Source organism: Arvicola amphibius, chromosome 7 (genome assembly GCF_903992535.2).
Source record: "Arvicola amphibius chromosome 7, mArvAmp1.2, whole genome shotgun sequence".
Classification (NCBI taxonomy): Eukaryota; Metazoa; Chordata; class Mammalia; order Rodentia; family Cricetidae; genus Arvicola; species Arvicola amphibius.
This window is the reverse complement of record NC_052053.1, coordinates 43,939,923-43,967,691: the sequence shown is the minus strand read 5'-3', so window position 1 is coordinate 43,967,691 and position 27,769 is coordinate 43,939,923. Positions and strand designations below refer to the sequence as shown.

Sequence of the window (27,769 nt, the reverse complement as noted above, 5' to 3'; positions counted from 1 at the left end):
GCTGACTGTTGCTTGTGGGCCTTCAAGTGCAAGAGGCCAGTGGAGCCTGACTAGGCTTTTTTGTTGCCTTCAAGCGTCTGGACCAGAGTTTGAGGATGCCCAGAGGTAGCTAGACCTAGAGGTGCAGAACTGGATGGAGGGGACCTGTTCTGGATGGGAAGGCAAAACCCACTTTGGACTTACCTTTGTGTGTGCCATCTGCATGCTGCTGCTCCCCATCTGGAGCCTTGCTGCTCCAGAGCCCTCTCCTTCCAGGGAGCCTCTCTGGACATCGGGGTCTCACTTGAAGCCTCACCTTCCACACAGACCATTATTACATGGTCCCTACGCTCACCCTGTCCTGCAGACTCACCTTGGGCCACTGTTCCCAATCATGACAGCTTGGAGTTGTTCTGACTAGCTAGTCAAGCTGTCTACTCCTTCCTACCACCCCAGTATCCTAGTACCTCTTGTCCAGCCCAGTGCTTTTAGCTTGACTCCCGTGGAGCGGCTTGGCCCTCTGATCATATGCCCTTCCCAGGGCAGCTCCTTCCAAAGTTGGCCTCCCAGCACCTAAGCAGTTCTGGCATGCCTGGAAGAATCTGGCTACCTCTAGAGCCACCACTGTGCTCCTGACTCCAGCGACTTCTCTAGGTTATTTTATTGGTCTTAACCTATGTTCTGCCTCCCTTGGCCTAGGTCAGGCCTCTCCCCAAAGGGCCCAATCAGGATGGACTTGAGTTCCATGGGGTGCTGCTTACCACATGAATGCTGAGGGCAAACCAGGCCCTCTCCAAGTTTCTCTGTTGCTTAGACTGGCACAATCCAGTCCCAGTAATAGGAACAAAGGGAGTCCTGTGGCTGGAGCTAATCCGATCAGGGTGAGGCTGCTGAGAAGGGCTAGCCCCCACAGTGTTCCCCAATGCACAGTGACATGCTTGGCTTCTGCTCCACATCTCTGGAAAGCCAGGACAATGAAGAACAGCAGAGAGTGCAGTAGGCAGAGGATGCAGCAAGTAGAGGCCCAGGCCCTAGCCCCTCATTGCTACGTGCAGTAGGGGTGGGCGTGCTCCTCATGATCTCAGATGGCTTGTATGCTGGAGGACACTGCACTGGACAAGCCAAGCCCATGTCTTGGGAAGGCCAACTGACACAAATTCCACCAGAAGCCACACTCACTTGGCAGACGCTTTATTTCTGGGTAAAACAAAAACGTACCTCTCGGGTTGGAAAGAACCCGTGGATAACATGGCAAACACGTGTGAGCAATAAATACGCATGTACATTCAAGTATGCAGGCGGCCACTACGTCCCGCCCAAGACCCTGTGCTCTGGTATTTGTTCTGCCCTTGGGGTGCTGTTGCCTCTTAGAAGTTGATCACAGGGCTGGCCCTTCAGTTTCCCTTACCCCAGCCCCCTCCTAGGCTGCAGGGTAAGAGGCCCTGGGTACAGAACCCTCCAGTAGGGCTACCTGCAGGATCTGCAGGCAAGAGCTGGGACTATAGTCCCCAAAGGTCTGTCTCATGGATGCCCCAGCAGTCCGGCCTGAATCTCCACCCCAACTACAGTGCCCTGTGTCCAACTCAGATCTTGCAGCTGGATCCCTTGAGGAGAAAGCCAAGGTACCATTTCCCTAGTAGAAAGGGGTGTGTGTTCACTGAGGGGACTGGAGGATCTAGCTAAGCAGATACCTCGTGAATACCCACTGCCACCCAGCAGGGTAAGTCCTTCTAGGACAAGACCCTGCCTGTGTTTTTAGCTTGGAAGCTTGCCTTGTCCCCCTGCTGGAGAAGGTTCATCTTTCCTCAAAGGCTGGGGACTACTTGGTCAGGGTGTCTGGACTTTGCAGATGTCAATCTCCTGCAGTGGAGTTGGGCACAGACAGGCCAGAATAGGACCTGCCCTGGGGAGGTGAGGCAGAATACAGAGTGTACCTCCTGCATAGCCATCCCAGGACCAGCTGGGGGACAGAACATGCCGTGCCACTGTAGCCCCCAGAAGAGTCTTTGAGGCTCCCCTGGGGAGCTTGGGGAAGTTGGCAGAATTTCACATTTGGCAGGGCAGGGCTTGAGGGAGAAGGGTCTGGACAGCACCGGGGCTTGGGGCCAACATGCTGAAGGCCCAGCCTGGAGCAGGGTAGGGCGGGGTCTGCAGGAAGCTATGGGCCATATGGGGTCAGAAGCATGCCCTCCCCCATACAGCAGCTCTAACCTGAGCCCACCACCCTGGGATGGGGGTTCCTTGAGGGCTGGGTGCCCACCATCTGGCTCAGTGGGAAGGGGTTGGGGGCTGAGCTGGCTCTCCATCATGGCCTTGGGATGATTTGGCTTATCAAGGGGTTATGGCCACTGTGGACAACTGAGTCCCCAGAGTCCAGGGCAGGGCATGCCTGGCTGGAGGGGTGAGGCCTTAGCTGGCACCTGGTGGACACTGCTGCCGGGGCTCGTGCAGCCCACTGGCCTCCTGCTCCGGGCTCCCAGCAAGGTCCACGCGCTGCTCATCCATCCGCTTAGCCTGCACTCTCTGGATGAGGCTGAAGAAATCCTCATCAGGCATGGTGGGGCCTCGGGGCAGCACATCCGGGGGTGGGCAGCGCTGGTCATCAATCCTGGAGGACTGGGCAGACACAGTGGAGGTTGACGGTCTTACATTTTTTGGGCCTTTGGAGGGCCTATCCTAGCACTGGGTGGGCAACGGACTTACTGAAAAATCTAAGGGTAGCAAACACTGGCTCGAGAGAGTAGTGTACTACTCGAGAGGAGAAGTGGGACTCGTTTTCAGTCACCTCTTGCCTCCCTGGTTCTGGGATAGCGTTAGGTTCCCTGCCCTAGCAATGTCTCTTGATGACATCTCTCCAGAGCTGTGGCTGGCCAACCAAACAGAAAGGGCTGGATAATATATTCTGGGCATAGAACAAGCCAGAAGCTACTAGGCAGCCAACTCCTGGAACCTGTTGATCCAGGGACTGTACCCCTAAAACTACCCTGGAACCTAGCACAACCCTGGACTGCCCTTGGAGAGGCCACAGCTCAGAGCCTGTTCCTTGGAAATCACCCCAACCCCCACCCCCGCCAAGAGTTTCCTTTGGATCAATCAGCTGACACCACGGGCTCTGCCTGTCCCGATGTGGGCCTGAAAGGTGTTTGTATTTTCTTCAGAGCCTGGAGCAGAAGGGACTGGAGCCGGTGCAGCTGATGGCCCAAGTATTGGAGTGGGCGGGGCTTCTCGGGAGGAGCTGACTTAGAGGAGGTTGTCTGGATGCTGTTGTGGTTCTGTCTCTGTGAGAACGAACATCGATCTGGAAGCTTAGCCTGATGCAGAGGTGGCGTGCCGGCCCCCGCCCTTCCTGCGTCTGACCAAGCCCCACCACATACATACTGCTCCAGCCAGAGGGCAGCTGGCCTACAGAGGGACCCTACCACCCACCTCTGTGCTGCCAGGCCTTGGGCAGGTGGCTCAGCTCAGCAGCACCCTAACCCTACCCCATCCCATATACCAAAGCCCATCCATGGGTAGCCCTCCCTGGTTCTGTCTTCACAGGTCTGGGCTCTCCATCTTACCTGTCAACCCCATAGTGGTAGCCATTCTTGCCCCTAACTCTCCAGCCAGCTGTTAACACCCCAGCTCTTCTTCCCTCCCAACTCCAGGGTGTCACTTGACCCTCAGTTTCCTCTGCCCAGATGTGGAAGCTGGAGTAAACATCCCTGGATTTGGGGACCTGGCAACCCAGGCTGACCTCTGGCACCAAAATGTGCTGAGGCTGGTGTCTCAGGACATGCTCAGCCCCTTGGCAGAAGGAGGGCTTCAGGCCTGAGCCTCTGCGTGGCTGGTCCCTGACTCCTTATCACCAGCTTGTTACTATGTCTCCCTCAGGCATCCCTCAAACAAGGCCAGAGAGAGAGAGAGACCAGAGCTTGCTGTGGGCCTGCTAGATGTCTATACTGCAGCGGGCAGAGGACCACCAGAAGGCCGGCCTAGAAGAGACCCTACCCATTGTCTCCTGAGTGCAGGCCCACCTGGTACTTGATAAGCATGTTGAAAAACTCATCCCCTGGCTCCTGGGGGTCCCCGTCGCCTCGGAGGTGCTCCACATTGTTGAGGGTGATGCGTAGCCCAGGCAGGCTGCCCACGCTAGCCCTCTGGTCGTCCAGCCGACGGCTCTGGGAGCTGGCAATGAGCTCAAAGAACTCCTCAGTCTGTGGTGAAGCTGTCATGGAGGGCTGAGCTGCAAGAAACAAGCAGAAAGCGAGGCCTGGAGAGGCGACCCCTGGGAATGCTGGCACCTCAAATTGGCCCAGCTCTCTTCAAAGGGAATACGGCCCCAGTAAGTCTTCTATGCCTGGGGCTGCTCCTAACCATCTTGCCCCTGCCCTGCCTCCCAGGACTTCAGGAGCTGACAGGAGAAAGCTTTGGCCTCCCACACGCTCAAAGGCTGAGAAGCATAGACACTGTGTGTTCTTCAGGGTGGGGTAATTACATACTTCCCAGGATGCAGCTTCAGGGACAAGTGTGGAGGGAGCTCTAGGTGATGGGGCACTTTGCAGCTGGCCTCCCCTGCCCCCCAGACTGGCTTGTTGGGGGCTAACAGAATTAATGCTGGGTCTGGCTGGTGGGCTCACCTAGGATCTGTCCTCACCTGCCCTCTCCTCCAGGGTTGGGGCAGCTGTGGCCTCAGCAGCCCCTGCCTGGCCTTCCTCCAGGGGGCAGCGCTGGTCATCCATACGACTGCTCTGGAACTTACTCAGCAGGTCAAAGAAGCACTCCTCGTCCGAAGATGGGGCCCTGGGAATACCCTGGATAGGAAGGGAAGCCCCAATTTAGCCCTCAGTGCCTCAGTGTCCTAGACCCACTGACAGGGCTGCCCATCCTAAGTATACACATTCCCAAGACAAGGTCTCAGGACCTTCCAGGGTACCGCCCCCATGACACGATGCCCCCAAACCCGCCTGTCTCCTGTCCCCACTTCTGTGTCTGTCACCCCTCCAGCCAGCCTCAGTCACTTCCTGTCTTGCTGCTACCTTGGCCTGGGCTACCCCTACCCAGCCTCAGCCTGGACTTTCCCCGAGCTGACCCAGGTCAGAAACCACTATCTTCAGGAATGGATTCCACCCCAGAGGGCCCTGTCAGTCATACAGAGCTCCATTTGTACCTGGCCCCCAATCCTGTCACTCTCCAATGTCCAGTGAGCCAGCCTCTGCAAGCATGGAGCCAGGATGGCCACTAGCTATGTGACCTCAGTGGCCAATCTGGCTGCAATGATAGAAGGATCCATAGGTTTTATCACCAAGGGCATGGAGACCCAGGTGGGGAGATGATAGTCTTCTTGCCTGATTCTGGGCTTAGGCCACACAGAGATCGTAGACCAATGTCAAGTTCAGAATACAGAAGCAGTGTGAGGGCCAATGTATGAGGAAGACTTAACACCCCTAGGTCTTCTGAGAGCTGGCTGGGGGGGGGGGGGGCAGAAGGCCTGGGGTTGAGGATGGGAACAAAGTTGAGAGTTCCTTCCTGAAGAGAAAGAACTTTGGGGGGGGGGAGGGCAGAAGGCCTGGGGTTGAGGATGGGAACAAAGTTGAGAGTTCCTTCCTGAAGAGAAAGAACTTTCTGGAGTCCATACTGGGCTCTGGATCTATCCTTCAATATATGGGTAGCTGAGTGGGGGTCTAGTCTAAGGCCTAGGTCACGGGTGACTGTCCTGAGTCCAGATAAGTCATTGAGTGGGGGAGGCTACTTCCAAAGGGAGAGTCTGGGTCTGTGAATCCCGAGCAGGCTGTACCATCCCAGACTCAGCTTTCACAACCTTGGATGGAAAGGCCTACTCTGTAGGCTGGGTCTCAGAAGCCTGGTCCAGGATCCTAGCCTGGCAATGGACAGAATGAGGGTTCAGAACCACCTGCTGCAAGAAGCTGGAACCTGCCTCTAGCCCATCAAAGTCCACACAGAGCAAGGAAGCAATGCCTGGGAAGGCCTGATTCTGCAAAGCTGTGGCCTTCAGAATGCAGGAAGATGTCTACCATAAGGGGCACTTTCCATGCCTGGGATTGCCCAGCCCATAGAGGCACAGACACAGAGGTTGTATGGCCTCCCCAAGGTCACACAGAGGTAAGAACAGAACTGAGACATGGATACAAGCAGTCCGGGTAGACAACCCCAACATAGGACTAGATTCAGGACTCCAAAGACAATGCAACCCAGTCACAGGAGCTATGGACAGGGCAGTGATATGGCAAAGAGACCCTACTGGATCTGGGACCTCGGGTTGACCTTGCTCTCCTTCAGGCTTTGTCCTTCTGTGGCCTAAATGAGCCCTGCAGCCTGACACTGTCAGAGCCAGGAGAAAAACCAGAGCTGTAAGCAAAGGAAGGCTAACATACACAGCCCCAGCCAGAGGACAAGCAGCACTTGGGCTGAGCCAGCACTCCGAGGAGTAGGGGCTACAGAGTATGTCTGGAGAACTGGATAGCTGCAGGGTCCAAGCTGCAGTATAGAGTGGCTCCATGCTATCCTCCCGTTCTTACACACACACACACACACACACACACACACACACACACACACACACACACAGGGGGGGGAAGGGAGAGGGAGAGGGAGAGGGAGAGAGAGAACTTGAGGGAAGGACTTGTTCTAATGTTCTAAGACTCCTCTTGCCCTCACTCAACTGTCAAGATATAGTAGAACCATACCCAGGCTGGAGACTTGGGACTTGGGCTCCCTTATTGCCTTGCTCTCCCCCCTATCCCCCTCAGGAGCATGATCTCATGTCTGAGAGGGTCCTGTGAGGACTGTAAAGGCCTCCCTGTCCCCTGTCCCCTGCCCACAAGTCTCTGGCTCTTTCCCAAAGGTCTGACTGCAATCTTGACTACTTTCATTTAAGTCCAGGTTCTAGAGACGTGTACAGCTCTGGCCATCCCACCCCTACCCTGGCTGACTGAAGTCCCGGCATGCCCAAGGACCCACACTCACACAGAATCACAGGCTCCCTCCAGCAGCAGCAACCAGGAGCTGTATAGGCGCCAGGCCACGTGCAACCCAGGCAGGATGCCAAGGTGCCAGGCACAGTCGCTACCACCTGCCCAAAGTGCCAAGTGTCTCCTCACTGCCGCTGCTGGGACCCACGGTGTTCTCCAGATGCTTAAATAGGATCCAGGGAGAAGGCTGGGCTCTCCTAGTACCCGCCCTCACTGCTGCAGCTCACAAGTGGTTGAACACACACACACACACACACACACACTCCAGGGAGAAGGCTGGGCTCCCCTAGCACCCACCCTCCTCCCTGCTGCAGCTCACGAGTGTGCAATCTCTCTCTCTCTCTCTCTCTCTCTCTCTCTCTCTCTCTCTCTCTCTCTCTCTCTCAACAATGAGCTGGCTTCCCCCAGCTCAACAGAGCACACCCCTTGAGGCCTGTGGGTGGGCAAGCTAAAGGCTGTGGGGGTGGACAGCTTATTTGAAAGCCCTTTCCCACCCAACCCCTTGGCCCCTGGGCTTCCTTCCAAAGCTAAATCTGGGCCCCTGGGAGAAGCAGTCTCTCTTCCCTCAGCTTTGCTCCTGAGGCCACCCCAGATGAACTTCCACTCCGACCTGGGCAGCCCTTGACATTTGCAGGGTGGCCCCTTGGCTCTACCACAACCTTCCTCTAAGCCCCATGGATGAGAGGCTATGTGTTTCCTTCATAGCTCCCCCCGCAAAGCCTCCCTGTGATTGGAATAAAGTGGGCTGGAGCGTGGGGTTGAAGGCAGCCGCCCCGGCAGGAAGGGTGGGCTCCAGGCACTAAGAATAACCAAGGCCCCTACGCAGCACAGGCCGCCAGAGCCTGTGGCAGGGTGAGGGTGTTGTAAGCTACTTCCTAGAGCCCCAGGACCTAAGTGCCCTCCACAGGGACTTCTAAGCCTAAATACAGACTCTCTGCCTCTGGACCTCTACCAGCTCCCAGTGCCTGAAGATACTGCCCAGGCACAGTGGGCACCTACTGGCCCTGACAGGCCCCACCCTCCACCCGCTGGCGACCAGTCTTGTAACTGGCCATTGAACTTCCCATCTTACCATTTCTGTGTGCTGCCAGAAATGCCGAGCGCTCTCAGATCTGGGCATCCAGGCTGTGCTGTCAGCGACTGCCAGACACCAACCCCCTACCGGGTCTCCAGTCTAGCTTTGATCAATGCTAAGCCCAGTTGGAGTAAGTGGCACCTCCCAGCCCAGACCTGTTGGAAACTGGGAAGATGCTCTCTGCTGTTCCTTCCACACCTGGCTCCACAGTTGTGCACTGGCCACCCAGCATGTTCCCCTATATGATGCCATTCCCCAACTCCAGGGTTGGCGCATGTGCCCCTTCTCACACTGAACTGCCCCTAGTACTAAGGTCTTTTCTTTGGGGATCTGCCTTATGGGCAAGCTTGGGGACTTCCCATCCATCTCCAGCCACCTCTCCCGTCCCTCAGCTCAGGGCCACCACTCCCCAGGAGGCCTCTTAGACTCCGAGACACATTGAGGGGTACAGGCTGTACCACTTGTGCTCGAAGCAGAGGACTCCCCCACTAGAGCCCCTGTGTCCAGGCACTCTGGAGCCTCTAAGGTGACTGCTGAGGTACGGAAGAAGGCTGAATCTCTGAAGAAGGCTGTATAGTCCAGCTCCGTTAGCTTGTACAGCCAGGTATCAAGGGTCCCAGTAAGGCAAAGAAGGGGCCTGTTATACAGAGGGAGGTCACCTGAAGACCAGTGTCAAAGGTGGAAACTTAGGCCCAGAGACAGAGCATGTCTCCAGGAAGGCTGACCTGGAGTACCTACGGGGGCTCCCCGAGGTGCAGTTATGAGCTCTGTACCCCACAGAGTGCCTGAACTGCACAAGGCGAGGTGGAGGGCCCAGCAGCTTACAGCTCTGCCTCCCCAGTAACGGGTTCAGTCTTGACCCCACCCCCACCCCAGGCTACAAGGCTGGTCTGTCAGAGAAAGGGAAGGGAGGGCTCAGTGTTCACAACTGTTCCCTCGACGCAGGAGGCACCTACCGTACGAGGCACCTGGACCCTCACATCAGCGCTGTCCAGTGGAGAGTGGCTGCCCTCCCGTGGTCTCCTCTCAATGGCATCTGACCCTTCCTGGTACTTCCTGCTCCTCACGGGGAGAGGGAGCGAGTCCCTGCCTGGCCCCCTCCAGTCCCCTGTGTGGTGGGTGTCTCCATTCTGCTCCTAGAGAGGGAAAGGCAGGTTTGACACGAGCCAGGGAAACTGGAAACCAAAGTTCCCTCTCAGCAGCTGGCCCAGCTGCCCACCTCCCTGGATGCACACAGTAGGCACTCAGTCTCTGAAGGACAGAATACGAAGCAGAGAGGGCACAGACAGACATTTGAGTAGTGCCAGCCTTCGAATGCTAGGCAACAGAGGTGACCACAGGTGTTCCTGAGCTTGAACTCATGTTATGCCCCAAAAGTTATTTACAACTAGAAGATCAGAGAGTTTAGGCTACTGTGGGCCATACAACACCCACACTAGTCCCCTAGGACTGGGGTTTGACAAAACCCACCAGCTTCTTCAACAATAATAGCTGTGTCCTCCGCCCCAGACTCAGGCCAGTGGCAGGGAGCAGACAGGAACCCTGGACATGCCACCCAGGGAAAGCTCATGCCCGAGAATAGAGTTGGAACACACACAGGGCAATGAGGACAGATGGGCTCCCTGTAAGGTCTCAGGCTGCTGGGGGAGGGACATTTATCTCCCAGGGGACAGAGCCCTTAAGAGGGTGCTGACAGCTCAGCAAACACTGCACACTGCATATGGGGCTCGTTAACCTAGAGCCCACATGCTGACCATGTCTCCACTGCCATCTGCTCCTCAGGCCCTGGGCCACCAGTCCTGATCCCCAGCTCACCCGGTCCAGGGGAAGTCGCAGCAGGTCCCAGGTCTCGGCGCTCAGCCTCTGTGTCCTCTTGGGTCTAGCTCCTTGAAGAGATCACAGCCCATCAGCCTGAGCTTTGAGGCCACTAGCCAAGCAAGGGACCCAGGAGACCAAGAACACAGTGGTACTGCGCCCTGGGGCCAGAGTTCATAAATCCCATCTTGTGCAGGGAAGGAAAGAAAATAGAGTCTCTGAGTGTCCACTGGATCGTGTAAAAGACTAGGCTGTGGGCACCAGACAAGGCAGGCAAGGATTAAGGACAAATGTGGCCCCAAGAAGGATGTAGCAGGGGTAGCTTTGGTGTCCCCCTCATCCAACAAACAAGGGATTCTCTGTCAAGCGATGCCCCATGTACCATCCCTTCTTCCTGGAAGGCAGCCTGTGTAATCCATAGCATCCCCTCCATGAAGCCACTCTTGAGCTCCCTAACCGACCTTCTGCACCCACATGGGGATGAGGCAGAGAGGAACCTCTGGGTCCCTGGGCCTAGCAGATGGTTTGAAGCAGGCTCTGGGCTCCCACAGGAGACATATCGTCAGCCCTCAAGTCCACAACCAGAGTTGGGTGGGAAGGAGCGCTACCATCAGCCCTAGGGGTCCCCGACCTTCATTTCTAGGTGGGGTTTGGAGCTACTTCACCCTGGTCTTTCCCAGCACAGGCAGTGATGGGAAGGAGACTGGGGAAGTGAGCCTGGTCTAGACAGCTGCTTTGACTACCTGTAAAACCCAGGTCTTGGGAGAGCCAGCCAGGTCAGCCAAGCCACAAATGAACAATTCAAGGGGGACACTGGGTAAGGGCCAATATTGGGAGGGCCCAGATCCTGAGGAGGGAAGAGAGGAGTGTAGTGAGCCTGGATATTTGAAGACCCAGCCTCTTTCCTGCCCGTGATGTACCAGTTTTCAAAGGACCTGTTGGCCTGCTACAGAGAACAGGACCTCATTAACAGCCCAACATTCCTGCCACCATTCCCACCCCACACTGGGTCTGCCAAGCATCCTTCAGTCACCAGACAGGCACTGGACACCTACTGCTCACGAGCACGTCAAACAGTGCATGCATATCCAGGATGGGGCTTGTGAGGCAGGAAGTGCAACGAGGAGCACCAGCCTGGGTTGATGCTGCCATCGCCCTACAGGGCTCACCACCGAGGGGTACTGAGTGAATGAACGCCAGTGGTGGACGGGGTGGGGAGCTGGCCGCTACCCTCTGACCTAGCCACTGCTGCACTGTGTGACCAAGTGGTCAGCGCTGCACTCATGAAAGCAGCAACTTCAAGGTCACCCTTGGCTATGTATTCTCAAAAATCAAAATGAAGGGGAGGAGTGGGAATTAGTGCAAGGCAAGCCAGGTCTCCAGACCACCCTTTAGTGAAAGCACAGTGCATCACACATCCAGTGAGACAGGGAAGGCCATCAGAAAGGTATGTGTGACTCCATCTGCTGTCCAAGATAGGTTTTTTTGAGAGAGACAACCTGTGTCCTGCTCTCGAGAGGTTCAGAAATAAAACATACCAGGAGGGAAAGCCACTGAGAGGGATGTAAGGTGGAGGGGCACCGACACACAGGGTACAAACAAGCGACACACACAGGGGTGGCTCTGGACATCCAGGAGGGCCCCGCCTTCTCTCTCCTGTTTTCAATACAAGCTCCCCATAGTCACAAGCAGCCCCTGTACCTTCAGGCACAGGGGCAGTTACAGCAGCCATGGGCCACTTGGTTCCCACTCTGTGCCCAGGTTAGAAGAGAAAGTCTATCACAGAGAGCATAGAGACATCTGGGTCCCCATGTGTCCTGACAGGACTACCAGGATGAGTTCTCTGAAGAGCAGAGGGCCCTCTCCTGCGATGCTGCATGGGTGGACACAAGCTGTGGCGGTGACTAAGCAGTCCTGAACCACAGCACGCAGCCGGCTAAGGACGGGCATCCTCCTGTGGAGACAGGGAGAGGCCCGCTGGACCCAGCTAAATGAATCCTCTGTCTAGAGTCAAAAAGGTCAGGTACGGCCAGTACTAATGGCCAGGCCTCCTTGGCTGAGACACCTCCACCGAGGCCTCAGACCCTAACCCCTCCTTCAGCTTCCTGTCCGCCCCACCTACAGTACAAGGTCTTGAAACTTCTCTATTATGTCTACCCACACACAAGGTGGACAGTTACTGTCTTGTGAAGGCTCCTGACCACTATGTCTGAGGGAAAGTCATCCAAACGTATGTGTGTTCCTTGTCCTAGCCCTCCCTACAAGGAAGGCACCCCATTCCCTGTCCATGGTTACTGCTAGTGGTAGTTTTACCTCCAGACATAAAAACTGGCTCTTTTCTTCCAAGCAGACCTACATCAGTCTCTCACCTGACCCTTTAGTGTCTTCTCCATGCCAGGGAACACAGTGAGCCCCTGGTTAGATCTGCTTCCCGTCTACTGAGTCTGCAGGTCCGTAGGTCCTCTCCACGGCCCCCAACAGCTGCAGACATATCTGTGCAGCAGACTCAGCACTCTGGCAATTTGACCGGCTGTCAACTCTCAGCAGGTCTGCCTCCCAGATGGGGTAATGACACACATAGGACTATGGCAGCCAGGGCCAAGTCTAGAGCCCACAGCCTACACTGCCCCTCAGACACCACACCAAGCACAAAGCACATCCCTGACCGTGAAGTGGAGAAGGACCCCTAGTGCATTTCCCAAAGTGAGCTGCCGTGTTCATACCACAATGCTGGGCCTAGAGGACTAGAAGGGCCACAGACTGTCAAGAGCAGAGGGCTTCCACCATGTCACTGTGTGCACTGGGTAGCCCAGACCCATCACGCCTGGCAGGGGTCAGGACTAGCTCCCTTTCTTCCTTGCATGCTCATCCAAAGGTCACTCGGAAACTCTGCCTGAATGCTCCCCATACCACTGCATTCTGGGTGGCATGGGAAGAATAGCCAAGTATGCTATAAGGGTCTCAGACAGCCACACAACCAGAGGGACTGGGCAGGGGAAGCAGCTGGCAGGGTAGTGCCCCACCGACTAGGGCAGGCTGGGGCTGCTGCTTTGCTGGATGAGAAGGCACCACCAAGGGGAGGTAAAGGAGTCTGTCTTCCTGCAAACGAGTCCCTTGTTTACACCCATCGGCTCTGGAGAGAAAACCTGAACCTTTTCCTGCCTCGAGCCCCCTGGCCACCATTACATCTACAGTGCACACCATGTTCCAAACACACACTACTCAGCTCAAAACACACATGGATCACTGCCCAAAGCCCAAATGCACGTTTCCCCCACGATCCACTCAAATCACTCCACTTTTGCAAGGCCACAATGAGTGCCTTGTGCTACAGTCCCACGGGCCACACCCACATGTAAATACCACACCAGATTGGGTTTAACAACGGAAGGCCACATCTCTCCTGGCTGTGACTTCCCTCCAGCCCTAGCAGAATGAATTCCCCGGGCCAGGAGGCCATCTATCCCCAATCCTGCTGGGTCTGTGCCCTTTGGGGTGTCCACTGAGCCCCCCAAACCAGAACTACTGGGTAAGCACCTGTCTACCTCCTGGTCAGTTTATAGGAGGCAGGGCCAGCCCTTCTCAAGTGTCTCAGCTGAGTCTAGGTTTCTCCTGGCTTCCTTACCCTGCTCCTTCCTTGCTCACCTGAGTGGGGGTCTCCCTCAGGGCCACCCAGACTCTCACAGTGCCGGCCTGCCTTCAGCAGCTGCATCCCAGGACTTCAGGGCACCAGCTCCCTTCTCCCTGATGTCCTCCTTGGAGGATAAACTTCTCCAGTGTCCAGGGCCCGGGCCTTTGGCCACAAGTAGCCCTGTGGGGAGGAGACGTCCAGGGGCCCCAGCTGGGAAGGGTCTGGCATGCAGGGCAGAGCAGAGAAGCCAATGTGGGAAGGACAGAGCTGCCTTGTCCCTGGCCATTCACTCGTGACTTACTCCCCCCTCCCTTTTCCCTTAGCTTGGAGGAGGAAAAAAGAGTCAGGAAGAGGAGCTGGCCGCCTCTGTGGGGCTCTTTCCAGAAGCCGCCCAGCCCTGCTCAGGGTACACAGGCTGGGGGCTGTGCCAAGAGATCTATACAGAGCTATTTACTCCAGGAAAGCCCCAGCCATGGGCCCACACCATCCAATTCCATCCCACCCCATTCACCGCTAAATTCCTTGCCACATGGAATGGCTGAGGGTCCCAGAAGCCTTTGCTCCTCTCCTGTTCCCAGTCTCATATTCCACACCAGGTCTACTCTGAAAGCTCCAGGGTTTGAAGCACTAGGGGCTCTCATGGTAGCAAGTATCTCTTCTGGACATCCTGAGAGCTGGAATCAGTGGGTGCCCCTGGGAAGACTCATGAATAGCTGGGGCTCCACTCCTGGCAAACTCAAGAAATGGGGCGTGGGGGAGGGAGCAGCTACGAGCCTCCAGAAGCCAACCCAGCATAGCAGCCTGCATCCACCATGCCCCTCCTTTGTTCGTATTAATGTATTTGCTTTGTGGAGAACAGTCTGTCTTTCCATTCACTAAGTGTCTGACCTGCAGGGGACAATCATCAGTCTGAATGAGGTCACTGAAGTGGCTTTGCCTGATTAGTACTCCAGGCAGGCGCTGACTGGCTCCCTCCAGCCTCCCAGAAGCCCCTCCTATAGAGCAGGATGATGGACAGTCTGGCTGCTGGGTTGCTTGGGAAGGAGCCATTTCCTGCCTTCTGGCCATCAGCCGTGTGGTGCTACCAGGATCAGGGAGGGAGGGGCTCTAGGTGACCACAGGTCCTTGCTGTCTCAGGACAGTGCAGAACAGGCTACCATCCCTCTGTCATTGGTGTTCCTGGCTACTGACTACCACTTTGGCCACACATCTTTCAGTTGCCCCCTGGAGTGGTTTGAATGGGATTAACCCTCAAAGGCTATTTTTGCATGCTATTGTTAAAGGCTATGTCTGTATGCTTGGTCCTAGGTAGTGGAATTGTTTAGGAAGAATTAAGAGCCGGCCTTGTTGGAGGAGGTGTGGCCTATTGGAGGAGGGGGTCACTTGGAGTGGGCTTGGAGGTTTCAAAAGCCCATATCAGTCAGGCGGTGGTGGCACACGTCTTTAGCCCCAGCACTCAGAAGGCAGAGGCAGGTGGATCACTGTGAGCTCAAGGCCAGCCTGGTCTCAGAAGAGTTCTAGGATAGTCAATGCCTCACAGAGAAACACTGTCTTCAAAAAACAAAAAACAAAACAAAACACACACACACAAAAAAAAAGAGAGAGCGAGGGCTTCACATCAAAAGCCCAGCCAAGTCCATTTGCTGTCTCTGCCCACAACTTTTGGATCAGGTGTGCGCTCTTAGGTGTTTATCCGCAACACACCCGCCTGCCTGACACCACACTCCCCCACCATGATGGACGAAGCCTCTGAAACCGTAAAGAAGCCCCCAGTTAAATGCCTTTTCCCATGGGAGTTGCCTCGGTCATGGTATCTCATTACAGCAACAGAACAGTAACAACTAAATTACCCCGATCTCTGGTTTGTCCCAGTGGGGTCCGTTTGTGCCCCCAGAACTCTGGATACCTTGTCTATCCTCAAATCACAGTGTGACACAGTTCTGTGTCCACTTGTCTCTCTCCTACCATCGTGAGCTCCCCAGGGCAGTGGGCAGTGGGTAGTGGGCAGTGGTCTCCCCTTACGGAGTAGCTGTCAGTGCCTCCCTTTCTGGCAGACCCACCCTGTTCCCTGAACCAAGGGTCAATCCTGTTGATTGAACCCTATGTCTTTTCCTCTGAGTTTCTCTCTCACCATACCCCTGTTTGGATGCTGCTTTGACTGTCCCTCAGGCTGAGGCCAGAGCCCACCAAGAAGCAGACCCCAGCCCTCAGGACCAGAACTCACCTTGTGCCTCGTAGCCAGCCAGATCTGGCTTTTCTGCCGCTGCTGGGCTTGTCAGCCGGCCCAGCGCCAGCTGCAACTGGGCAATATTCATGCGAGCTGTGAGCTCTCCGTTCCGGTCTCCGATCTGAAGCAAGCAGGGGTGGGTAGATGGACAGGTGAGGCCTGGGACTGTGCTCTGGTGGTGGTGACAGGGCTCCAGCAACCATCCTTGGCCTGCCGGACAGCCTAGGCTGACCCCAGACCCTCAGGTTTCTTAAAGAGCCAGTCCCCACTAGCAAAAGTTGATTCTAGAGGTCTATTCCTAGGTGTTCTGGATGGCCTCTAGTCCACCCTAGAAGTGCTCAGGGTCTTGGGAGACACCCTGTGAGTCATCAGCTTGTCCCTGCCCTGGGCTATACCTGTCTCAACCCCAGGGGCCAGTCTCTTCAGCTCCACCAGCCTCAGGCTCTACCAGTGGGGGCCTCTTGAGTACAAGTCCAACATGAGGAACACAGGGAGCCACAGTCTTTGGCTCATGGGGATGTGGGGCTGGTCACCCTGTGGAGGGACCTCCAGACAGGCTCTCTTCTGCTCTAGACCATCCTGTCCTCCCACCTGAACCTGGGTGTCCCAGAAGCTCCTTTTGATGCTGTGGGGGCTTGAGGCCCACCCTTAGTTAGGGAGAGCAGGTTTCTTGGGATGTCTTTACCCTGTTCACAGTAGAAAGGGACTGAGCAAAGAGGAAAGAGACTCAGCTTCCTAGGGATGTGTCCAGGGAGTTCCTGAACAGTAGAACCTCTGCCTCCCTGGTCCACCTCCAAGAGGTTACTCCCAGCATCCCCATAATCCAACACTGTCCCCCACACAGGGGACACCAGCACTCCAAGGGTGGGAAACAGATCCTTGTTTCCCCAAAGACCCACTGACCCCTGTACACATGAGTGGCAATTGTTCATTCAGGGACCCAGTGTTCAGAAAGGCCAGTGGGGTCTCCTAGAAGGAGATGACAGGCTGCTGAGGCACCAGCAGAGGCCTAGGGGAGTGGGCCCAGCTCACCTCCTGGGAGATCTGCAGATGTTTCTTGGCAAAGGTCAAGGCCTGTGCGGGGCTCCCCATGGACACGTAGGCATTCCCCAGGCTCCAGCATGCCCGGCCCTCTCCCACCCTGTGGAAGGTTAGACAGTCACACCTGCCTCCCAGGACTGCCTGTGGCCCCAAGTTCCTGACCGTCTCCCAACCCTGGTACACAAGGTACCAACAGCACAGCGAGTCCTTCGCTGCCCAAGGGGCCCGTGGGCCCTGGGCACAGCAGCTGCATTTTTATTCTTTCTTGCTGAAAGAATTAACTTGATCAACTGAATTTGTGACCAGCTTATCCTGGGGCCAGCCGAGGCCTCCATAGGCCCTTCAGGGCTCAGCCCTTGGGTTCTGTTGCTCAAAGCCTGGCTCGCCCCCTAGTGGCCAGCAAGGTAATATTCCCTGCTCCATGCTCCCTCATCCAGGTCCAAAGTGAGACACTTTAGCTGTTCCCATTGTTGTACCGCCACTGTCTCTATCTAGTTCTAGGACACTTCCATTATTTGCCCCTCCCTGGGGCAGAAAGTCCTTGGTATAGGGCAGATCTTGGAGAGAATACCCCACACCATAGCTGGCCGCAGGCCTGTGGCCCTGAGACCCTGCCTGGTACAGCAGATATGCATCTAAGGCTACTATTTCAGAATTGGAGGCCATGAGATTTACATTGCCATGGGGAGAAGGATGCAGGTCTAAGCGATGGAAAAACCTTCCTCCATCCCAGGTCCTGTCAAGGGCCTCTGCAAGCCTTGGATTTACCTATTTGCTTAAATTGTGTCCCCGAGGGCTAGGCGGAAGGCCTGGGTGGGAGGCTGCTCTGACCTCGCTGTCGTAGCAGGGGAGCAGGGATTCACACCCAGGCCATCACTGTACCGGTTCCAGCAAAGGCCTTGTTGGCACACACACCTATCAGCCAGCTCCTGGGCAATGACGAGGTGCCGCAGGTGGTACTCAGCAGCACGCTCGTAGTCCTGCAGCAGCGTGTAGGTGTTGCCCAGGCTGTAGCAGGCCTGCGCTTCCACTGCCTGGTCCCTGAGCTGCCGAGACAGCTGCAGCGTCTTCCTGTGTAGAATGAGAGAATCAGTACCTAGGTGGGTGGCAGTGTCTCCTTTCCTCCCCGGGGACGCCTCTCTTCAGGTGGTCATAGCTTTTCACTTGCAGAGCCAGATGCACGTGGGTGTGTGGGATAGGCTAAGGAACGGGTAAGGCCGCTGATCACTGAGCTGATGACACGTCACAGGGGAGCCGAGACCAAGTGTCCACAGCTCAAAACCACAGATGAGCACATAGGTCGCACAGCAGGACCAGTCCTGAAGTCCCTGTTGTGTCTACAGGCCACCGCTCTACCCAGGAAGCAATTGACTAAATACTGTGGCAGAGGTCGGGGACACCACGAGCTTCATGAATTGGCCTTTTCCAGGGCAGCCAGGGTCCCCGGCTGGCTCCTGGGAATGCTAAGTGATGGGTGATCCCCCTGGAGCATGCGAGGGGCATCTCTGTAGCCTGGTGATCAGTGCACCCTGGGGCTGCCCTCTGGGATGGGCATTTCTGTGTGGCCTGTCATCCACTGCACCCAGGGCTTACTTGTAATGTTCAGCAGCCACATCAAAGCGGCCCAGGAAGATGTGGGCATTGCCCAAGTTGCTGTAGGCCCTCCTCTCAGCCGCCTTGTCTCCAAACTCCTTGGCGATGGCCAGGCGCTGCAGACAGACCCAATCCCAGAAATCACCACACAGCCCTGGAACTCTAGACACACAGCCAGGGATGCCTTCCTGCCCAAGGTGCTGATTTGATCTGGGTGTCCAGGGGAGCAAACGGGAACTCCAGGACCAAATACAGTAGGAGCTGGGGGATCAGTGGGGCTGCCCGGCTATTGAGGACTCTAAGGGGTGACCCTAAGTTTTCCTGTTGTAGCATCCCTGCCCCTGCATCCAGGCCCAACTCACCTCTTTGTGGAAGGTTGTGGCCTCAGTGAAGTTTCCCAGTAGGTAGTGGGTGTTACCCAGGTTGCCATAGGCCCTGCCCTGGGCTGCGCGATCGCCTAGTTCCTTCACCAGGGACAGGTTCCTCCTAGGGGGATCAAGTCTGTCTGAGCGGTACCCTTCCCAGCACCAGAAAAGTAGCTTACAGTTTCTCCCCGCTGAGGTCAGAAAGTACTGAGGGGTTTCCCCAGGATACAGGGTGGCTCAGAATAGCTTCTTTGGCCCTGATGACATCTGAGCCTCAGCCTGGTTTGATCAGACAGGTGTGTGGGAGGGGAAGGGTGGCCACAAAGCGTTAAGGGATGATGTATGTGGGGATATTTTGTGTCTGGGATCCTGCCCGGTCCCTTGCCTGGCACATATTGGCTCAAAGTGTGTCTGTGGACACAGGGGCGTTCAGACAAGCCTGGCGCCACCAGTCCTCGCCCCGTGACACCGGCCCTCCCCATTCACTCACTCATAGAACTCAGAGGCCCTGTACAGCGTCTCACGGACATCAGGTGGCAGGTGCCCGGGGTCCTGCGCAGAATTCCAGGACAGCTGCTTGCCCTTGGCGTGGTACACATTGCCAATGTTGTAGAGGGCCCTCGCCTCCCCAACCTGTGGGCAGCAGCAGGATAAGAGGGCATGTTCTATAGTCCCCCAGAGAACTCACCCCGGGGTACACTTGCAGGGGTTGTACAGTCCCCCGGCCTGCTAGGTCCCTGAGGAAGGGCAAATCCGGTTCTACCCCCTGTCCCTTCTATCCTCTGCCAGCTCTATCTGCTAATGTTTGAGGTTAAGAGCCCCAGCAGGAATGGGAAGGGCAGAACATACAAGGGGCCAACAACCCACCTTGTCCCCCTGCTCCTGGGCAATGTCCAAGTGTCGTTGACAGCAGACAATGGCCTCATCGAACCGGCCTAGGACCTTGAGTGTGTTGCCTAGATTCCCGCTGGCCTTGGCCTCCCCCATGCGGTCACCAATGGCCCTAGAAGGCAGGAAAGAGTGATGAGCAAGCAGGGGTCTAGCTGGGCCCTGAGCTGAGCAAGGGCCAAAAAAGCATTAGAGAAGGCCTGGCAACAGAGAGTTAGCTCGACACGCCCATCCGCGAACCCTTGTTCAGGCCACTAGCACCAGATCTGGATCGAGTGTTGAGGCCAGGATGGGCTCCCTGGTGAGCAGGGCTGGGAGGATGGGCTGCTCTCCCACCTCCCTCCCCCGTCCCAATGTAGAAAGCCAGGGTGGCTCTGAGGTCTCAATAAGGAGCTGGGCTGAATGTGGAACAAGGGAAGGGCCCTGTAGGACACAGTAGAAAATAAAAGTCAGACTGAAAACATCAGGGTAGAAACTCAGGAATGGTGGGAAATTTGAGCAGGGTGTGTGCAGGAGGGAGATCATAGACCTTTAAGGGGTTAGAGTTCACAGGGAGAGCAGGGAGTTCCTGGGGGCAAGACCACTAACAGAGGAGATGGCAAGGAAGGAGTAAATCTGAACTCAAGACCACAGAAAAGGAACAGCTATAGGGGGTAGAGACATAGGCTCAGGGAGAAAGAGTCCCAGCAGGCGCAGGTGGCCAGACAGAACGCATGGACAGACACCTGTACCCTTGACTTGAATACAGACCTCTAAGAGGCTCCCAGATGCCCCTTTCAGGTCAGGGCCACCTGCTGGGCTCTCCAGGCTCAGAGATACCCACACCTTCCAACCTGCTAGTGCCATCAGGCCACAATTCCCCAGTGCTTACCGTGCCAGCAGGAGGTCATGTTTGTGGAACTGCAGGGCCCGGGCATACTCCTTCAGATAGAAGTAGGCATTGCCCAGCTGGCTATAGATGGCACTCAGTGTCTTCAAGTCCTCAGTGCCCACCTGCACGGCGGCCTCAAAGAAGGCCACACCTGCCTTGAAGTCGCCTGCCTTGCACAGCCGCTCGCCTTCCAGTGCCAGCTCCAGACAGGAAGCCTCCATCCTGGGCAAAGAAGGAGTATTACAGCCCGTCCCTTGGGACCCTCTGTGGTCACAACAGAGACAGTATGCTTCAGCAGCTGTTGCCCACGCCACAGCTTTGGTCACCGATACGCCTGCTGGGAATTCATGTCTCCGAGCAGATACAGTGCCCCAGCTGTTCAGCTCGCCCTGACCACATCTTTTTTGTTTTGTTTTTGTTATTTTGAGATGGAGTTTCTCTGTTTAATCATGGCTGTCCTGGAAATCACTCTGTAGACCAGGCTGGCCTGGAACTCAGAGATCTGCCTGCCTCTGCCTCCCGAGTGCTGGGATTAAAAGTGTGCGCCACCACTAGGTGAGCCCTCCATCTTGGTTGGCTGCAGACGGGAGAAACAGCTCCAGATCTGAGGAACTCTGATGCTTTAAACACGCCCCACTTCCTTAGCCAGGTGTGGTGGTGCATGCTTTTAATCCCAGAACTTGGAAGGTCCAGGACAGCAGAGAAACCCTGTGTCAAAAAAAATAAAATAAAATAAAGGGGCTGGAGAGATGGCTTCAGAGGTTAAGAACACTGGCTGCTCTTCCAGAGGTCCTGAGTTCAATTCCCAACAACCACATGGTGGCTCACAACCATCTGTAATGAGATCTGGCGCCCTCTTCTGGCCTGCAGGCACACATGGAGGCAGAATTTTGTATACGTAATAAATAAATAAATCTTAAAAAAAAAGGAAAAAGAAAAAGAAAAGAAAAATCAAGGACAGAGACGCGAAGCATTTTAACCAAAGGTTCTTTGACACAAACTGCAAAACACAGTCTCTGTATTCTGTGTTATCAAGAAGATGGAGTGTTTTGAACTTTCCTAAGATAAGAATGTCATGAGAAGCTGGCCCACACATCTTCATCCCTGGGCTCAGAGTGCTCTAAGTTCCACCCTGCCCGTGCCCACACGCCAGCACCCTGGGAACTACGCTACACTGTCAAACCCCTTTAGTGTTATCCCAAAGCCCACAGCATCTATGACTTCTTTTCTGCAGTACAGCTACCACTTGCAAGGTCCTTGATTTTCCAGAAGCCAACCACTGGCTGTCCTGCCCTTCTCTTCTGACACCAAAAGACCAGGTGCCTCCACTCTCCCCAGGGGAATGGAACGTGAATTCTCAGGATGGGTGGGCAAGACCTTGTCTTCTGACTTCTCAGGCTTCTGGTACCTGCTTTCATGCTCCAGTCTGGGCTTTTCTTGCTAGGGATCTCTGGCTATCACCCAGTCTGCTCACCACACACCCATGCTGTGCCTTCTAGGACCCTGTTCAGTGTGAGGGTCACTCTCTGGGTCTGTCAGGTCTGTCTGCCATAGGGAGACTGTGAAGGCCTGCCCCTTCTACATACAGTCCAGACATTTCTTACCAGGGCTGATGCCCAGTCGTGACATTTGAAGACAGCGACATAATCAGAAAGGGGTATGCAGGACATTACAAACACACCTGGATTCCCCCCCACACACACACACACTTCTCTATTTCCTCCCAGAGATCAGCAGAGCCACTCCACCTCTCAGGGGTCAGGGAAAGGCATGTGGCCTTGACACCAGGAAGTCAGGCCCTTGGGCTATTCACCTACCCTGCTATTTCAGGGACTCCCATCCATACTTGCTGAACTGCCCAACAGCCATCTTACCAAGCCCTCTGGGAAAGGCCATCAGATGCCACGTTGGCCACAAGAGGCATGGTTACCGTGGCAACCAGCCACAAGACATCATCTCTCCTGTGGCCAGTGCCAAGTTCTGGCTTCTTAATTAAGGCCTATCTGTCCCTGCCCCATGGTTCTAAGGAGCCAGATACGGCTCTGTTCTGCCGTCCTTCTAGAGGACTGTACAGGAGTGTCTGCTACATGGGGGTACTGCTGATTGGGGGGAACTGCCATCCCACCCTGCTATCCTCCTAGTCCAGAGATCTGGCACCCAGAAAGGAAAAGTTTGGGAGAAGCTCAGGGCTCAAGCCGTGGAGAATAGGCCGGGAGGGGCATCAATGTGGTTACTTTGTACTAGACAGAGAATTGACTCGGGTCAGAACACAAAGAGCCCCTCCCTACAAGACTCCCCTAAACCATGCCAAACACCACCTTGACACCTGTCACCTGTCCACCTTTTTCTCTGCAGGTTCCTGTCCCTCCCTGATTCCAAGACACTCCCAAATCATGCCTGGACCCACCCAGGCACCCAGCCCTGAAGCCTGGTGCCTGCCTGGTCCCCACCTCTTTCTCTGTAGGTTGCGCATCTTCTGCACATACATCCACAGCTCCAGGCCCACAGGCAGTAGCAGGGGGCGGGGGCGAGGGGCACCATAGACCACCTTGCACACAGCCTTCTCTGCCAAGCTCAGGGCCAAAGGCTGGCCCTCCGTGGTGGCAGCCTGCATCACGGAGCTCTGGTTACGATCCCAGGAGATGTGCCAATCTCAGGCTCCAAGGCTGGGTTCCAGGAGACCCCAAGCTCTTCCACAGCACCCTCCCTCCTTCCCTGGATATGACGCGGATCTAAGGATCAAGGGCAGCTTGGGCTGGATGGATGAGCACTATGGTAGATGGGGGTGGGGCTGGGAGCCTGAGGTAATCCTCTGTTGCCCTTCTGTCCTCCTTGGGGGCTGGGAAGTGAGCACGGCGCCAATCCTTTGGTTAACTTTTATGCAGGTCTGACCCTGGACCCAGGGACTTCAGGAGTGTTAGGATTGCACATAGCTGCCGCTGGCAACACTAGAGGTGAAAGACGGATAGGGATAGTGCATGAGAGCCCCCAAATCTAGCTCTGCACCCCACCATGTGCTGACAGAGGCTGGCAGAAAGCCGGAGCCTCCCACCCGGAATGCTGGCTAGGAGAGCCCGTCCCACGGCCGGGGAAAGCTAGGACTCTGGACAAGGTTGGTACTTGGCCTCTTCACTCTCTCCAGCCCCTGGGGTTTGTTCTGCCCTGGATCCTGGCATGGGCAACTCATCTGACCTGGAACACGGAGTCCTCTTCACCCGGCAGGACTCCTGCCTGCTGTTCTATTCGCCCAACTCTTTAAGGTAAGCTCCAGGTTCCAGGTCTAACCAGGGTGTAGGGCCACTCGGGGTCTGCAGAGGCTGTTTCCAGGGAAGCTGAGATTTTCCTCTTAACTTCTAATTTCCCAGACACATTCTCAGCCCAACCAGGGCAAAGGGAGGGGCTCCAAGAATGGAGGGGAGCTACCAATGCCCACCTATGGACAGAGGCCCACAGGATGAGGGCCCAATCCAGTGCCTGGGGGCAGTGTGCTGGTGGGCTCTCAGAGGCCTTCTGCTAGACCACTGCCCCATTTTGGCCTCATCCCAGTGATGACAGGACCACCCCCGGAAGCCCTCCAGCCAAGCTATATACCTTTTGGCTGTGGAACCCAGAGATGAGAATGAGGAGGTACAGCTGCAGTCACAAGAGACTGGGCAGCAGGGTTAGCGCTCTCCCCTTTGGGCTCTTAGTCCTGGAGATGGTAACTCCAGGGTGGGTAGAGAGGGCTTCCAGACCCTGGGTAACTCAGTTCTGCTCTGAGGCTCTGTGAGGACAGGAGTTCCATTCCTGGAAAGCCTCAGCCAAGAGTATCAGGGTACAGCCTGGAACCCCTCCCCCAGGGGGCTCTCTTGGGCCTCCCTGCCTCCCCACTAACATGTCTGCTTTGCTTTTCGCTCCCTCCTGTCCTCTTGGGGCCAGCCAGTCTGATGTGGCTGGGCAGAGAAGTTCCTGGAACCTCTGTGTTTCCACATCACCTCACAGACCCATAAGGGACCGTTCATCGGTCACCTGTCAAGGTGTCCATATGCCCAGGGGCTACAGCCATTTGAACAAACAGATGATGGGTTATCTGAGGCCTCTGAAAGACCTGCCTGCTCCAAGGGTTACCTGAATTCCTACCCTTGAAGTTCTGGATTGAAGTTATTAGGGTTTCCGATCTTAGTGTCTCCTACCAGCCTCACCACCCCAACCCTGGGAGTGAGTAACTTCTCCCCGGGGTTTGTCATCTGGCTAGACAGACCTATTGCTGAAAAAGTAAACAGCGATCCTTCACCTCACCACCCCAACGGATCCACCTCCACACTGAGGTCCTGATCCCAAGCCATGTCACCAACCAGGCCACTTTAAAAGATCACAGTCCTGAGCTGTTCCACTTAAATATGCTAGATCACAACAACCGGGAACCAGGTACTGCATGCAGTATCCCAGCCGCTGAAGCAGTAATGGACTCCCTAGTGGCCAGACACATTTTGCCCATGTCGCGCTGGCCTTCTGATCTCACTTGCCTGTCCTCTTAAGGCTCCTGGTGTCCTCTGGTACCTACAACCAGCTGGCCCCTTAGCTCTCCAGTTCCAGCTACCCGATCTTTGTCCTGCCTCCTTCACCAGAGAACAGTCACCCAGCACTGGTCCCTGGCCAAAGGTTTGAGAGCCCCTTGCCCACAGCGGTTCCAGCTCCCCCTGTTCAGTATCTCAAGGAAGGACCACCACTGACCACCCCCCCAACAGCTGGAGAAAGAGGCAGAGAGTAAGAAACAGAAAGGCTGGGAGGGAGCGTGGTGGGAACAGCAAACTGCTGGAGGGAAAGGGAGACCTCAGCTTCAGGAAGGTACCAAAGGATCAGGTTTGCAGTGCTATCTGGGGCTAGGATACGGAATTGTCCTGTCCGGGGGACAGTGCTGGGGGAAAAGACACAGAAAGAGGTGGTAGGGTGGGTGGGGCCAGTACTGCTTGACCATGCAGCCACAGAGGACTTGCCCATACCTAGGGATGCCTTTGTAAGGCCACCCCAATGCATGTTCCCCTTCCACTCCTCCCTTCCCAGCCTCACTTGGTACTCAGCTATGTGCTGCCTTCTGGGGCTGGGAGGCCAGAAGAGGATTTGCAGGGATTTCCTAGCTGCTTGTTCATTTCTCTGGGAACCCTCTATCCCAAGCCCCTGCGCTGGCCCCAGTGTTAGTGAACCAGGGAATCTCAACAGAGAGCCTCCCTCCTCTACCCCGCCCCTCCCAGAGTCCCTGCCTCTCTGAGCCAGCCTCTCTCTACACTCCACGCGGAGTTGGTAGTTCGGTGGCACATTTGTGGCCCTTCTCAGCTCCTCAGCCCCATCTCATAATTATGAAACCCTCTCAGACAGATGTCAGTGAGAGTGGGGAATGCTCCTAGGAAGATGGATGCATCAGCCCAGAGAAGCCACAGGACTTCTTAGATACGGTGGATCCAGTTCACCTAGGCACCCATGTACCTGAGCAGCCACAGTCCTGGCTCCTATGTCAGCATGCAAGCTTCTCTGGTCACCCTAGGGTCCTCGTGGGGACAGGACATGCTTGGATCTCTTCCTTCTTAGTTCCAGCAGCCACAGGTTGTTGGGCCTGATGGCAGAGACCTTTCTTTTCGGACCCCTCTCTAAGACCTGCTTCAAATCTTCACATCTGCCCAGCCTATCAAAGCCAGGGACTGGCTTCCCAGGCCTGGCTGTGACCTCTACATGGAGACCAAAGAGCTCATGGGCCTCCTGGAAGGCCCTGTGGGAAGGTCTCTTGGCTGCTCAAGCTTAAATCTGGTCCCAGCTCAATCCTCTGAGCTCAGCTTGGGTTTCAGCTTGGAGGGATGCCAGGTTGAGCTCAGGGCCTCCACCAGTATCCTGAATACTGTCCCTAACCGGTGAGAGCTACCCAGGGCCTGGATTCTGCCTAGTGAGTCACCACAAGGGAGAACTGGGGGCAACTGACACAGCTTGGAGACCTGTGCTCTGAATAGTGCCCCCACCCTCTCTCCTTCCTTCTCTCCCTCTCCCCCCCCCCCCCCTCTCTCTCTCTCACACACACACACACACACACACACACACACACACACACACGCTGCCTCGTGGCACCTCCTTCTCACAGGTGGCTGGTCCCAAGGTAAATGTGACCCTGTACAGCTTCCATTCCCAGGGGACTCAAGGAAGAAGCTGCCAGCAAACCTCTTACCCCTGCACTATAACCAGGAGGCAGAGACTAGGGCTTGGGCTTGATCTTCAACACCACACAATGGGGATACTGTCTCTGAGCTGCAGCGGAGTGAAACTGGGAGGGGCAAGCCTCTCTTCACCAGCCACCGAACCTTCATTTTGATCTGGGGGGTGGGACTGGGCAGAGCTTGGCTAGCTGATAAGCCATCTCACTTGGGGCAGATGTCTTCAGGGTTGGCCCCTAGCATGGAGGCCCCAGATCTGGGGAAGGGTTAGAAGAGGCGGGAGTCAGAAGCTCACAGCAGGGAGTTGGGCCTTCCTCTAGGGCTAGTGACAATCTGCAGACCCTGCCCAGCACTCAGGCCCTTCCAGTTCAGCCTGAGGCCAGAGTGAACTGGCAGCATCCCGGCTACAGTCCACTTCTGGAACCAACACCTCATGGGGAACACCCTCATCAGGACGGAGTCACCAGGGAGGCACGCAGCCAGAAGCAGGGCTATCCTGTCATCCCCAGTAGGCGTGGGTACAGAGCACAGACCGCTGGATCACCTGTGAACCTGCCTGGAAGGCAAAAGCCTTTGTGAGGAGGCACACCCACCTGCCTGGCCGAGGCCCAGGTCCTGATGGCCTGGGGCTGGGGATAGTTAGTGAAGGCAGGGCCCCATCACGACAGCCTGGATCGTAGCCATGTCACCCCAGCACCGGGTCATGGCAGTCCCAGGCTTGAGAGGCGAACTACTCTGGCTATTCAGGGGCCCGCAGAGCTCGGTGGAGGAGCGCCCCCCCTCGTAAGCCCCTCTGGCACCGGGACGGATTGCAGGCAGAACCCAGCCCCCAGCCCCTCTAACGCGGGGCCGATCTTTGGGCCCCGCGTCCCCTCCGCTCTCTGCGCAGAGCTAGGGAGGCGCGTCCCCGGCCACGTTGCGCGCCACCGCCGCAGCCTTTGTTCTGGGCCGGCAGCCTCCCGCCCGCGCCCGCCGTTCGGGTCCCCGTCCCCATCCCGGTCCTCGAACTACCTGGAGTAGAGGCGCCTGGCGGCCGGGCCCGGGAGCTCGTCGGCCGCGGGCGGGGCTGGGCTCGCCATGAGTCGGGGACGCGCCGAGCAGGAGCACCGCCCCGCGCTGCGGCCGTCCGCCCGCCGA

At 56.2% G+C, this 27,769-nt stretch overlaps 1 protein-coding gene across 5 annotated transcripts; it reads right to left on the bottom strand.

Annotated features, from left to right (window-relative positions):
* Positions 1 to 1,153: 1,153 nt before the first annotated feature.
* Positions 1,154 to 27,769, bottom strand: Gpsm1 (G protein signaling modulator 1). 5 transcript variants are annotated; one of them, XM_038336337.1, is made up of 14 exons: positions 27,644 to 27,769; positions 20,457 to 20,678; positions 19,565 to 19,700; positions 19,188 to 19,330; positions 18,695 to 18,818; positions 18,333 to 18,448; positions 17,655 to 17,810; positions 16,731 to 16,839; positions 15,696 to 15,819; positions 9,841 to 9,911; positions 8,982 to 9,161; positions 4,616 to 4,772; positions 3,996 to 4,204; positions 1,154 to 2,595 (listed from the first exon to the last, which is right to left on the bottom strand). In XM_038336337.1, the coding sequence occupies exons 1-14, from the start codon at positions 27,709 to 27,711 to the stop codon at positions 2,389 to 2,391; spliced, it is 2,022 nt and encodes a 673-aa protein (XP_038192265.1). In that variant the 5' UTR covers positions 27,712 to 27,769; the 3' UTR covers positions 1,154 to 2,388. The 5 variants fall into 5 exon arrangements, with proteins under 5 accessions (XP_038192265.1, XP_038192266.1, XP_038192267.1 ...); XM_038336338.1 differs by lacking the exon at positions 27,644 to 27,769 and adding an exon at positions 27,063 to 27,072; XM_038336339.1 differs by lacking the exon at positions 27,644 to 27,769 and adding an exon at positions 24,564 to 24,618.